This window comes from Parasteatoda tepidariorum, chromosome 4 (assembly GCF_043381705.1).
Source record: "Parasteatoda tepidariorum isolate YZ-2023 chromosome 4, CAS_Ptep_4.0, whole genome shotgun sequence".
In the NCBI taxonomy this organism is placed as follows: Eukaryota; Metazoa; Arthropoda; class Arachnida; order Araneae; family Theridiidae; genus Parasteatoda; species Parasteatoda tepidariorum.
Genome location: NC_092207.1, coordinates 11,705,595 through 11,720,394, shown reverse-complemented (window position 1 = coordinate 11,720,394; position 14,800 = coordinate 11,705,595). Strand labels below are relative to the sequence as shown.

Here is a 14,800-nt window from a genome sequence, read left to right as displayed (position 1 = left end):
GTTGTTATTAAATGATAGAATTCACTAAAAGTATATAAATATGTAATAAATAAAATAATTTTGTGATAAAAATGATAAATGAGGTTCATCTATTGTCAATACGTTGGTCATTTTCATTTACACCTGAAAAAACAGTAAAAAAAACATAATTTTTGTAATTGGGCGGGGCTACCCGACACATTTTGAAAAGAGCTGAAAAACATGTTTTTTTAAATTTCTATTTTTTTTAACTTAAACTATTCTTTTTTGGTTTGTTCTTTTTGCATTATTTAATTAGATGATAAAACAATAGAAACATACAAAAATATTGATTATTACTCAATATTATACAGAAATATAAGCAATACTCCTTAAGTGGGTGGGGCTACCCGACTCTCCCCTATAGTTAAAAGTAATTAGTTTTAGGGAGAAAAAAAAATTTTTTTTTCGCCTTTTGTACCTCAGAAGGTAAACATTTTCAAATAAAATATACTATTGAAGCAAGCCTCTTAAATATCCGAAACTAATTAAAAATGCTTAAAATATTTTTTAATTAAATCTTTTATTAAATTAACTTATTTATTACATTAAATTATTTTCGGAAATAAAATTTCTTTTAGAACATGATGTAAACGATTTTTTTTCTTTCAATAAACAATATATTTAGCGTGTTGTATTCAGGTTATGAAATAAATGTTTTTATTAAAGGCAAAGACTTATACCGTTAAAACAAATGTTTTGGAAGTCTCGATGATTGCATAGGTTCCTATTTCGCATTCGCCAGTACACAGAATCTGTTTCCCCATTCAGTATTGGCCAAGATACGTTCTGATAACCTGCAAAAGAGATATTTGTATTGTTACTAGCTATTACAGAAAGAAACTCTTAATAATCGAAAATAGGTTATTCTTTTGCACTGATGTTTATCATTTCTTACTTAAATTCTACAATCAATTCAATAATATGTTTCATAAGTTTGCACGTATAAATAATTTGATTGATAGATTTATTCTTGTTTGAAAGAGATAAAAAACCATTGCGTTTATGATTATGTCCACTCCATTTTTTTCGCCTGAGGCCGAAATGATTTGATAAATGACAAGTGGTCTGGAATCATAAGGTCTCGACCCACAAGTGAGTCTCGGGCCGCGAGGTACTGGGGACGTGGATACTGTTCGAGGGTCTAATCCAAAATAAATTTTGAGGGCATTTGTGTACAATAGTTTATCATAATTTTTTACTTGTGTATTTAGTAATTTATAAATTAAACTTTTTTTTTTTACAAAATTGGTAAAACACCACAACTAAAAAAGTTAGGAACTGCGAACTTAACACATTAAAGTTCGACTTTTTATATCGAAATGATGTTGTTGTTTACGTATGCCTGTTTAGGCAGAGGGGGTGCAATTGTTCTTGTTTTCCAGTGGCGCTATCTATGGCCAAGAATTCGACATCTGCCACACCATACGTCACACCCGTTTATAGGGCGATCCCATTCATACATTCATCCACAGATCGTAATTTTGACCTGAATCAGAGAATGATCGATCTCCAATCCAGTACCCCCAGAGGTATTGATTTGTTAGGGGAACATGGAGGACTTTTGCGACTCGACAGATTTACCGTGCATTAGTCACTTTACTACACGGTAGTCTTCAGCCGGCGGGGTTCGAACTCTCGGACATGGGCCCAGCGCCCTACCGACCAGGCTATCCCGGCCTATCGCAATGATGTAAAAAGTACTATTATACCAGGAATGATATTTTACATTAATATTTAAATTAAGTGGCTATTTTCTTTTATAAGTTAGCACCCGAGGTTATATTAAGTCCAATTCGTTGATTTCAAATCTGAAAAGCATCGGAGTCTTTTGTGATTTAATATATTGCATCACAGTGGACATGAATCTTTTTTTTTTCCTATTAAAACTGTTAATGTTTTACAATCAGAGCGGGAATTGCGAGCATTATTGAGTTTAATATACAGTGAAACCTTTTGGAAGCGACCATCCTCTGTTCCATTACCTTCTTTGACTTCAAAATGATATTGAAGGAACATGATATTTTTTTTTAACGATTTTAACTTTGGTCAATGTCATTTCCTTGGTGCGGAAATCTTGTGTTGGCGTCATGAAAACTGGATCAATGATTAAAATTTAGCGCCAATAAAAATAATCTCTACTCATATATTTATGAGGGGGAAAAAACAAAACAAATTTACCAATTATGAATGATAGTAGGGGAGAGTGGGGTCAATTGTAACAAGGTACGATTGTAACAGAGCAAATATTTCGAGTGTCGGGTTCTAGATTTGGTTCCTAGGTGGCGAAGAAGGTGTATTTAATAAATCTACATGTACACCCCTGCTGGCAACCATTTTTATGTACTTTTGAAAGAGTTACATCACAAAAGATATTTTCACGCCACGCAAGTACTTTTTTTGGTATTAGAATATTATATTGTAACAAAGTAATTTTGTTTAAACAAATAAAAATTAGTAACCGAATATGTAAGTGGACACTTTAATTAACATTTCAATAAAAAAAAGATTAGTTTTGCTAATTAACTAGCATTGTTTTTAACAAATGAAGCTGAAATGGCGTCTTGGGGACAATTGTAACAATAAGTAAAGGGACGATTGTAACAGCTGAAAATAAATAATCTTATGTTTACAAACCATTACTTAACTCTTTAAGAACCACCAATAGTTTCCTATATCATTTATATTATGTTGCATGTGCATTATTTTATTTGTCACCTTTCACAGCATAAATTAAAATTTTTAACCCCTTAAAGTTAAAAGTTTAACCCTTTAGGTCTCTGCTCATTATTATTTTTACTCCTAAAATATCACTACTATTTTGATCAATAAAAAAATATATCACAACTATGATAATATGTATAATTAACTATGTTTTAGTTGAATTTATGAACTGTTACAATTGACCCCGTAAGTGGGGACAATTGTAACAAGTGCACGACTGTCAAAAATTGTTAATAACTAATATAATAACATTTAAAATAAGGTATTTATTTTTTTTTCTAGTAGAGGATAGTCTACTTTACTCGTCTGTCAATTAATACTAATAATATATTGGAATTTTTGTCAGTTAAAAATAGTTAAGGAAAAAATGTTACAATTGACCCCCCTCTCCCCTACTATTTTAAACAAATGAACAATTATAGTTTAGTTTGCTTTTTGATTTATATTTTTAAAAAAATAGTTAGCTTTGAAAAATGAGAAGTTTTTTTTTTTTTTTGAGATGCTTAGTTTTTTTTTCAAAAAGAACCTTTTTTTCATAATTTAACTTTCAACTCTTAAAAAAATAAATCATTCATAGCATCACCTTTTGTGCATTCTGACTACAACATGAGGTTGTAGATCTTTTTCAGCGATCGCCAAAACGAGCTCTCTAAATAAGAACCCCCCCCCACAAGTATTTTTAATAAATTTTAATCTACTTATTTGTTTTAGTAATCTGTTTTGTTTAGATATTTTTTCGTGTTTCCTTATTTGAGCTATTCCGCATTTTTTGTTTGAGGTTTGTCGAGTCGCTGGGAGAGGTTATGATGAAAGGTTTCATAAAGGTTTTCTTCGACATAAAGTCTATGGAAAAAAATTCCGTACCTCCCAAAAATGGTTGTAAATAGAGGTGATCTTTCCTGTAGGTTTCACTGCTGTTTTCGATGTGAGCATATTATAAAATATTAGGATATTCAAAAATATTCAATACAAAATATTCCAAAAATTCTGTGAAGGAAGGAATTCTGTGTTAAAAAAAATTCCAAATGTTCTTATTCTTTTGTAATAAGAGTAAATATATAAATTTTGTATTGTTTTACTATCATCGTATTATACTGTTGCTACAAACTTCATTTTTTAAATTATAGGGATAAGCTTAACTTATTCGAAATTGATCTAAGTGATTTAAAAAATTTTTTAAATTGAAAATGGTATGTTGCTATGAATAAGCAAGTGAAGGACTAATTGTTACATAAAGTAAAGTAGTGCTAGTCAAATAGCTAATTCATTATTTTGTCTTACTAAGAACTCAAATAAATTGTTAACTACCTGTTGGAAAAGATGTTTGTGGCCAGTCCAACTCATTTCCAAGTACAAAACTGAAGTTCTTTAAGATTTCCTATTTCAATGCGAAAAAAAATAGTCAATTAAAGTGAAATAATTAAAAATTTAATTTAAGATACATTATTAACCATAAGTTTAAAAACAGACAATGTTAATTTACAGAACATTAGACCATGTGTTGTTGTACACCAGAAACACTTTTTAATTCGAATAAAACGAGCTTTTCGTTTTCCTTTAATAAACAATGTAAAATATTTTTCTTGCAATTTAATATACTATTTTATTTCACAGTTTTTAAAAATTTGCGAAATTTCTAACTAGCATGAAAGCGAACGTAAAATCGCACCTTGATGTCCAAATTTTAAAATCTCTTAATTTTTAAAACTTACATTGGTAAGCAAATTTTTTAAAGATGTTTTTTGATAGGGTGGTTATTAATAGTACAATAAACATAAGTCATTTCACTAAAATTTGGCTAATATTTTTTTTAAAGAAGAACGTTATCAAGACGGCATTTTCTTCAAAATAAAAGTACAAATATTGCATATTTTTTGTATTTTTAAAAGAGTGTCATGGCTTGATCAAATAGATAGTATTTTACTTAAATGCACAATGGAGTTTTGTGCACAGGTTGTAAGGATATTAAAATTACGTCATTCAACATGCCATATGATAGAGCAGTTTGTGGCCAAGAATGAAAGAAAAGGAGATGACTTGGCGATCATAAAATCCTTTCTTTTCTCCAAATCCTTGGTTTTTCGTATCTCTTTCACCAAGGGAAGAAAAAAAACACCGTTTAAATACCTTTAAGCAAAACTCTAATTTTCAACTAAACATATTATCTTGCCGTGGAGAATTATCTGGGCTTTAGAACGGACAAATTACTTAAATATTTCAAAAGTTATAAAACTTCATTATAAATCGCCAATTTGGCGATATTTTCCCACCTAGATAAAAATCACTGTCGTTCTCAGTTCTTGCAAATTTTTATGAGCACAAATAACGCAGCATTGTAGTAAGTTTTTAATTATTAAAATAAAAAGCTACAACAATTTTCATTTTGACAGAACTTTTAGAACAAGCACAGAAAATGTTGGCTATAGGTAATCTATAGTTATAAACTTGACCTAACTGTCATGAGTAACTGTTGCAAACTCAAATAAGTTATGAAAATAACATATTATTACCAAAAAAGCATCATTTTAAAAAACAGCGTGTTAAAGAGCGAATTCTCCCTATGGAAATACAATATATCTCATAAAGTGATTGTAAATTATAAATGTTATAGAACAGCCATTTCTTTTTTTCGTTTGAAGTTGTTGTTTTTCTATCGTAGTACTGAAATATTTGAATTAAATCTGCATTCTTTTCTCTTATGTTTTAAACATACTTATAAAATGGAGAACTTGTGGTGATAGCAGTTATCGACAATGTCAACCTTCATCTGTGAAAAGGTACCACTACATAGAATCGAGTTAACATGTCTTTTATACTAGTAAATTTAAATTATATTTTTGTAATAGTAGATACATAACAGTAATCCCCCACCAGAATTATAGCTGCGATAGAATTCGATGAACGGATACCACTAGTTGATTCATTGCTGTTTTGTGAGAAGCCGGGACAGCTGTATTAAGATCACCATACTTTTTGAGTGCTGATTGTGAGAGCTGTATGAAGTTCACGGTCGTGGTCGCCCCTGTGTTGCCTTTAGCAGTCGAGTGAATACGTTGTGTGATCGAGACTGAGTAACAACAGCGTGAGGAGGACAATGTCGCAGTCACGAGTAGCAAGTCAACTATTCAATGTGGTCCATCCATCGAAGTAGGCGTGTTCGAATCTTAGTGGGCGTTTTTGCCAAGGTAGGCGTATTCATATTATGTCCAAAGGTCACCAATGTGGGGAAAGATGTTTAGACAATGCCCACCTTCTTCTATGAAGAGTTACCTCGTGATTGAATCAAGTTAGCATGTCTTATATACCAGTGAATTGATGTTTAATATTTGTAGTGGTAGTTACGCCACAAACTTATGGAATTTACTATAATGGGAACTTACAATAGTCAATTCTTTTGCAGTTAACCAACTGGGCGGTACATGGAAATGGGCCCCAATGGAATCTCCTATGTAAATCAACCCTTGAGAAGAAGTTCCTTCACATAGTTCCTCTTCATAAGATTTTCCTGAAGCTTCGTTCATACCCTATAGTTTAATACATGACAAATTTAGACATTTTTTTTAAAACACTTTTTTATTCTTAATTTTATTTATTTATTTTTAAAATAAACTTTGGAAAATATCCCGCATTCAAGCAAAATATGACGAGAGAAATAATGCGCACACATTACCATGCGTAGTGTGGCATAAATATACAATTAAGAACTTAAATAACGCATATGTAAAACGGCATTTTAAAAATACTCAAATTAAGAAATAGCGTTGCATTTGTAAGATTTTGTGACCACCAACCTAGATGCCTCATACATTTAGCAGAATTCTTGTCAAAATATAATTAAAAAATATGTTTAACAGGTGTCGCAAGTTAAATATGTAAATTAAAAAAAGAAACAAAAGTAGTGCTATTAAAATCTATCGAATTATTATTGAGGTTAGTAACAGTGAAGGTTGAAGAAAAGATCAAAACCGTTTTAACTGTTGAATAATACCTCCTTTGGATGTATCTACTTTCTTTAAAATTTTGTCTGAAAATCAAACAAATTTTGATACTTTTATTTCCACTTTCTTAATTGGCCACATTTTTATAATTTATTTTTCTTCAATTTTTACGCTTACATGTCTACAACTCGTGATATGCTAATATTTTAACTCGTAATGATTTTAAAAAAAATTTTAAATGTAGATTAGTAGCAATGAAATACTTTATATATTAAAACAATTTATTGATAAGCTTTTATTTATTATATTCTTACCCATATGCCGTTGCAATTAGAATCCATAATGATGTCTTGATCCATTGGCCTAGAAAATTACAGAAAGTTTTTTTAAAAAAGAAAAAATTATAAAAAATGAGTATATATATTATGAATTACAGTTAACAGATTTTAAAATATTAATATCAGAAAACTAAATTAATTTCATCCATAATCGACAATTTTCTTATTCAGAAAGAGTAGCTATGCAGTTCGAAAATCAGCATAAAGTTAATGGTCGCATATCGCAGTATTATTTAAATAAAATAACTCACAAATAATGTTTGACTAGTATGCTCCCTTAAACACATATTAAATCCGATTACAATATTATTTCTATGTTAGCGGATAGAAACCGCTTCTTAAAAATTTTCCTAGTGAGTTTCACAATGGTTTAATTCCATGAGTTTTTCTGTTAGTTGAAATTTATTCTAAAAAGTAGGAAAGGAAAGGATGAATAATTATTCTAATACGCACATTAAATTTAGTTTATAAGTCAGCAAAATAATACTATACGTATTAGACTGACATACGAATGAAATTTTTTTTAAATTTTTATTTTATTTTAAACATCATATAAGAAGGAAGACATCTCATGCCATGTTACAAATATAAGATTAAATGAAAGCAGAAAAAGAAAATGATTGATAACAAAAGAATAAGTAAAAACTTCTTTTTCTTTTTTAGTAACTTTTTTAAGAGGACCAAGCAACAGATATTAAACTTACATTCTTCCTGGATAGATCATATCGTTAACATCATCACAATCTCTTCCTCTCCACGCATCTCCTCGAAAAGTCTGTAAATTAAGTGTTACATTCATTATAATTACGTTGTAGTAGACTGTAAAGCGTGTGCCAAAAATGACTGACGATTTGTAAAAATTTGCTAAAGGTAACGAAAAAAAAAAAATGGTTTTAAAAAAAATTGAAATGTACTGTTATAGAGCTCCTCTTAGGAAGCGAGAATTTTATTTCCAAAGTTTGGAACTAGTTACAAAGTTGGTCAATAGATGGCGCAGTTCCTTCGAAAATTTATTTTAAGAAAATAATTTTTCAAAGCAACCGCCAATTACAGCCACAACGAGGCGCTGTCTGAGGACAAAGATTACAAATGCCCGATCAAATTAATTTAGTTGATATGATCTGACATGTATCTTTTAGTATTTTTTAATTATAAAAAACAGCATAATGGTTATTTTAGTAAATCTATTAGATTATCGTGATTATATTTGTACTAAAATATAAAATCCAAAAACAAAAAAAAAAGTAATTTGAAACATTTATTTTATACTCATATTCAAAAAATTATCAATAATTGACTAAATTTCAACGACGAATGACTGTTTCTCTTTGATATGAATTAACTGCAAATTTGAAAAATTGTAGTTTGGAATTGAGCTGGGCTTGGAAGATTTTATCTTTAACGTTTTATGTTCTATTTCCTAACCACGAATTATTAAAATGCTAAATATAATATTTTTTACTTATTTTGACCTAAATTAATACAAAATAATGAAAATATGCTTAATAAAGATTCTGCTCCAAAGGATTAGATGTCTTTCAACAAGTTTACTAACTGGTCAGTTGAGATCCCATTCGTCCAGACTATGGTCACCCCTCTATCTTAACCCTTTGTTTACGGGTGGTATAATAAATAGACCAGAATAGCTTCATCATGCTAAACGCCGTAAGCAAAATATTAAGGTGAATCCAGTTAAATGAAGAAAAAAAAAGATTAGTTTATTCAGTAAAAATTTATAGATATTTAGTTCTTACTTCGTAACTTAATTGATTGGTGAATTATTTAATTAGCATATTTCAGTTGCATTCTTAAAACCGTGCGTGAAAATTCCGCGGGTCACTATACAAATTATTTTCACATTTATTAATATCGAATTTAACACTTACTTCTATGATGCTGTAGTGATCTCCATCAATGTCAATAAATGGTTTCATGTTATTCAAAACGCTAATAAAGTAAAATAAATAAGTATTATATATATATCAGGTTATGAACTTTGCACGACCTTAACTGTTTTAAAATAATTTCAATTCATAATAAAAAAATGGAAAACACAGATTATGCACTTTAATGTAGCACCCCGTACGCTCTCATACGTGGGTTCTGCGCAAGTTCTGTTAAAAGAACCGAGATTGTTTTGAGGCTAACTGCGTTGCTCAGGACTTCGTAAGTGAGAGCGTTGGTTATGAAAAATCTGCATTATCACGCATTTTATAACCGTCTTTTAACAGCCGACCCGATGTTTGGGTTTATGACTCCCTATGTTCAACTCTGTAGTCTTATAATTTTGAACCCAATCCAGAAGACAGGGGAACTCCTGGATCAAGTATTGGGAGAAATCTGTTTTCGTGGAGGACTTTTTTGATGGAACTTATCCGCATTTGCGTAACACGCTGAGGAAAACCACCCACGGTTAGCCTGGCGGCAAGGGGACTCTTATTCATGATCCGTCTACCACTGAGGCTATCTTACGTCATCACTGTGGTCGGGGCGAGCCGGGTGCAGAATTCGAGTAGACCAGCCATCGGTGGGATTCAAACCCGGGTAACGTCATTGGGAGGCGAGTACTCTATCCCCTGAGCCACCGTGGCCCTGCATAACCATATAGGCATTTTTGTACTCATGTCCCTTAAAATATATTTTAAAAATTCTTGTCAGTAGGAAAATCAAAATTATAATCATATTGCAGATAGCAAATTAATATTTAAGGACAGAAGAAGAAAAAAACGATAACGGAGTGAAAAGGAATGACGAATCACTACTAAGGAAAGCGGAATTAGAAAGATCAAAATCATCTTAATTGGTGAAGGAAATTTAGATTAAGAAAAAGGGGGTTCTCAAAAACACCTTCAAATTTCGTCCATTTTCATATTGTTAATCTATTTTTTTCCTTTCTGATAATGCATCGTCAGAATTTCATAATATTTCAGTTTTCCTTTGCTTAAATATTAATCTGCGACCTCTATTATGCAGCCTTATTTTAATAAAGGTTCTAAAAATGATCATTAAAGGAAGTGATTATGGAATAGTTAAATTTGTAAGAAATTGAAAGATATTGTTTAGACTAAGGAGTTAAAATTTTTTATTTTTTTTTAAAAAAAAATGGTATATTTGATGTGAAAAAAATGGCAATTGATGTTGTATAATAACGTTTTCTGTCGTATTATTTTCTAAGCAAATTTTCAGTTAAAGTTTATAGAATTAATAGAAAAGTTACTGGTTTGATAATTATTATAATATAAAATTTAGAAACAATCATTTTTATTTATTTATATCTACAATATTTTTAAAATAAAAAAATTAACAAGAAGAATTGAAGTAATAATTCAGTAATTTTTTAAAAATATTTTTATATTTTTTAAAAACACGGGTAAAAATGCTTTATTTCAATTGCAATTTATAAAAAAATTAAAATTTACCTCTGTATCCTTCTGCATACAATACTAACTCCTGGTAATTCACAAGCGGACTTCAGTCGTTCAACCATAGACTGAAAAAAAAAATCGTATAATTAGATACAAATAATGAAATTAAATATAAACTAATAAAAATTTATGAATAAAAAATTAATATAACTGGTTTTATAGTGGAATTATTTTATTCCATTTACATATTAACTGAATTAGTTTGAATTTAATTAATAAATGCATGAAATTAACATGTGTTTTTTTTCACTCAACACTTCACTACAGTTAGAAATTTAAATCTTTAACAGTGAGTAGCACTATACCAACTATCAAAAATACGTTGATGAATTTACAAAAAATCAATATCAGGAAAGCAGGGGGTCTATCTAAAACGGAAAAACATGGCAAGGGGTCTGAATTTTATCTAAATAATTTTCTCCATGTCTTTGCGACATTAATTCATAAACTTAACTTGGTTTATAATATCATTTTCCCTCCAATTTAAAAGAGAAAAAAAATTCTGTTTTCATGTAGGTGTTTTAAAAAAAAAGTTCTTATACGTACCCAATGAAAGAAAGGTAGAACCTCAGAACCACTTCTCGAAAGACGAACAGCCTCATCCATTCCTATCTAAAATATAAAAGAAACACGATTTCGTTTCATAAAGTTTCGTTTCGTTTCATGAGGCCTTTTTTTTTTTTTTTTTTTTTTTTTTTTTTTTTTTTTTTTTTTTTTTTTTTGCTCTGTTGCTACTAATGATAATCAATTAATTTTGATTATCATTAATAGCACTATATATTTAATAAAAAAAAATTAAATATGTTATTTTATGATTAATAGCAATTAATAGCTTTTACTATTTCATTGGAATTTTCAAAAAAAAAGGAAGAAAAAAAAACAATTTAATTTATGGAATAAGATATCGGCTGCAATTGGATACTTGCAAGTGACCTAATTGTAGGTCTATCGTGTCATTCGTTGATTCAGAAGTTAATCAGGTTTAACACACGCGTAGAGCTGCCCAATGGGCTATTGGCGACGGACTGGAAAACATCCCATAGGATGATTTGGAGGTACGCCATCAAAATTTTGAAACTCTGCAGAGGGAATCACATTTGTGAGGCCACTTCTTTTATTTAGACATAGATCTGAAGGCAAAAGAAATTTTTCCCAGATCCCGGAACCTATGGTACAGCCAACGAACGAGCACGGATCTTTCGACACACAGATTAAACGAGTACGAATATTACTTGTACTCAGTGGGATTAAGCGGAGACTAGGATCGAACCCCCGTTCCTCCGGACCGAATTCCGATTCTCTAAAAACTGGATTATCACGGTTGTTTGATTTAATTGGTGATATCCAATTAAATCAAATTAAAAACTGGGTTATCTCGGTTATTTGATTTAATTGGTATTATCCAATTAAATCAAATTAAAAACTGGGTTATCACGGTTATTTGATTTAATTGGTGTTATCCAATTAAATCAAATTAAAAACTGGGTTATCACGGTTATTTGATTTAATGGGTGATATCCCATTAAATCAAATTTAAATCTCATGGTTGGGTCTAATGACGTATTATTTTCGAGTGCAATTATCCCCTTTGAATTGGATAACGACCTTCTACTTTACGTGTTTCGAAAGATACTGCAGTGCACAGTAAAATACTCTATATCAAATTGTTAGTACAAATTATTTAAAGCGTTTTTAGAATCACTCCTCTGCCTACTCATCTCTGACCATTGAGTCCGGTTAGAATGAAAGAGACCTTCATCATTCAATGCAGTAACAGTTTTTAAAAATTGGATGCGTATCAGTTTATTATTCCAAAGTGCCGACGTTTATTCATATAATATACAAAATCATAACTCTGTGGCGTGTAAAGAATGAAATGTTACCTCTGGTTCGGGAAAAAGGTGACAATATTGCATTCCGTGATCTACGTGACATATTCCTAAACTGTAGCAAACTACATCAGGTGTTTCTCTGCGATTGAGCCTAAAAAAATATTGAGAAAGAAATTCGTTAATGGTAAAATTATCATGTAGTGCGAAAAAGCGTAAACAAAAGTACCACTTGTTGTATTTTACATAAAAAGTTCTAACTTTCAAAACAGCGATACCTAACGATGCATGTTTTTTATTTGTTTAGATGTTTTAAACTTAAAGCAGCTACATGGTATAACAAAAATACAACATACCGCTCAATAGAACTTGCGAAAACAACTTTCATTGTACTGTGTGGGGTAAGAAAGCAAAAGACGTACGGCGAAAAGACATTTTTTGGTGAAAACAGAGATTTCACCAAACAATTAATACTTTAGATCATATTTGGATCGAAATACCTTACTTAATTCCTTCAGCAAATGCTATCTGATTTACAACGAAATACACGGACAAAAGTTTAAACAATTATGTGGTTCCAGCAAGACAGAGCGCTGACAAAATTTCTTCAGTACTGAGAAAAATTACTTGTTGATTTGGTTTGCCTTGGGCCTGTTTTTTGGTTTCATAGATCTGTCCTACTTAGAGAGTTTTTCGATGGAGATGTCCATGTTGTCGCTAGAATTGGCGATCAAAATGGGCCATAGGTGGCGTAGAGCAGAATCTATGGCAACAGTTCGCATGCTTTCACCATTAGCGTGTGGAGAGTCATAGGAGAAGGAAATTCGTTGAGTTTCTCTCTTGATTTTAAATAGATAAAAAACTTTTAAGTTGGAAAACTATTTGGAGCTGAAAACAACTTTGAACATAGTTTAAAGAAAGCTTCGTGGAAATTTAGAAAAAAATATATATATTTGATAATTAAATGCGAAATATATTAAAAAAAGAGGAAAATATCGTAGTACATTCCTAGACAACTGAGAAGGGGGTAGGATCAAGACATGGAACCGGTGTACTCCCCAGATGGCGTATTCGAGCGTTGCGATCGCAAATGAGCGTTATTGGAATTTTAAAACATGAATGTGATTCAACTTCATGTGAAATCAGTATTGCAGGTGGTGATCGCTCGTTTGATAATTTGTTTAAAACGTTTCAATAATTAAGAAGGTTCATTGTCCAATGTTTTTCATCTTTATTTTCAAAAAGGTGCCCTTTCGCGGTTCGCCCTTTTGCTGCTTGGACCGACATTGTGCAGTGAAAGTTGTTTGTTTGGCAATCACTCTTAGTTTTGTTTTTGTGATTATTTTGCTATACCGTGTCGAGCACAACAGCTCAAATTTGAATGATTTTTGTGTCATATTTATCTAATTAATTTTTTACATGATAAAGTTCTAAAATTAAAAAAATAATAATAAATTACCGAGATTTCATTTTAGATAATTTTTTGATTGATATTGACTCGGCAGGACGTTTCCAAAGCGAGCTTTCATCTCATTTTATTTATCTTTTTGAACTAATATCTACGCTGCTGCAAACAATTAGAATAACATTTACACTATTAAAATATATAAATAAAAAGCGTCTAAGTTACTATACATTTTTAAGTAAAACAATTTGTAAGGTTTTAACAAAAAATTTAAATTTTATGAAGATTTTCTGAAATTTTAGGAATAACTGTCTGAAGAACGCATATAATATCACTTCACTGTAGTACAAAAATCAGATACTGTTAATACAATTTCAAATTCGCAACTTCGAAAAAATTTCCCAAAAAATAATTAAATATAATTTTTTTTTGACTAAAAGTCATAAAAAATAATATATGTATAGATAATTTATATACCACGTTGAAATAAATATTATATGAAATCGTAGAATGCTTCATGTATACATATCGGTCATATTCAAACTTTATAAATTTCATCTATTCGAATCAAGATATTATAAATTGATTTGTATGGATTAAGGATCATATTTTGTTTAGTCTAGAAATCAAAGTTTGATAATCTTCTTTGAAAACGTGTGTTCGACGATATTCCTTCATTCCAAATCACTCGGCATACTGAAATTTTTGGCAGACCTTGTACATTTTATATAGTTATCAGTCATTATCGAACTTCAAAATAATGAATATTACCAGATAGAAAATAAGAAGTTAAAAAAATTATATAAAATATAAGCTTTCGCCTTTATTTTTTATTAATTTCTTCATTGTAATACGAGACACCTTATAATCTAGTATCAGTTATAAAGGTTGCAAAATCGCGAGTGCTATTGAGTATATTTTTTAAAGAAAGAAGCATTTTGAAATGAATTTTACACATTAAAAACTATAAACTCGCCTTTAAAAACAGAATCTATTTATACTGCATAATTAAACTTGAACTATTTTGGTTTATTTATGTCTTATACTAATTTAGTAGAGACGGACAAAGCTTTGGCTAAGATTCCCAAATTACATAAAAGTTATTACTAAAATATATATATAT

At 30.2% G+C, this 14,800-nt stretch overlaps 1 protein-coding gene across 1 annotated transcript in view; it reads right to left on the bottom strand.

Moving 5' to 3' along the window:
* The window catches only part of LOC107441857 (acyloxyacyl hydrolase), a gene marked incomplete in the record, with an annotated part of 29,054 nt that overhangs the window by 7,538 nt on the left and 6,716 nt on the right, over nucleotides 1-14,800 (bottom strand). Inside the window, 9 exon segments of the mRNA XM_071179422.1 lie at nucleotides 702-815; nucleotides 4,051-4,120; nucleotides 6,123-6,266; nucleotides 6,995-7,043; nucleotides 7,723-7,793; nucleotides 8,905-8,965; nucleotides 10,438-10,508; nucleotides 10,990-11,055; nucleotides 12,327-12,426. Of these exon segments, the coding sequence (XP_071035523.1) occupies nucleotides 702-815; nucleotides 4,051-4,120; nucleotides 6,123-6,266; nucleotides 6,995-7,043; nucleotides 7,723-7,793; nucleotides 8,905-8,965; nucleotides 10,438-10,508; nucleotides 10,990-11,055; nucleotides 12,327-12,426 (746 nt within the window).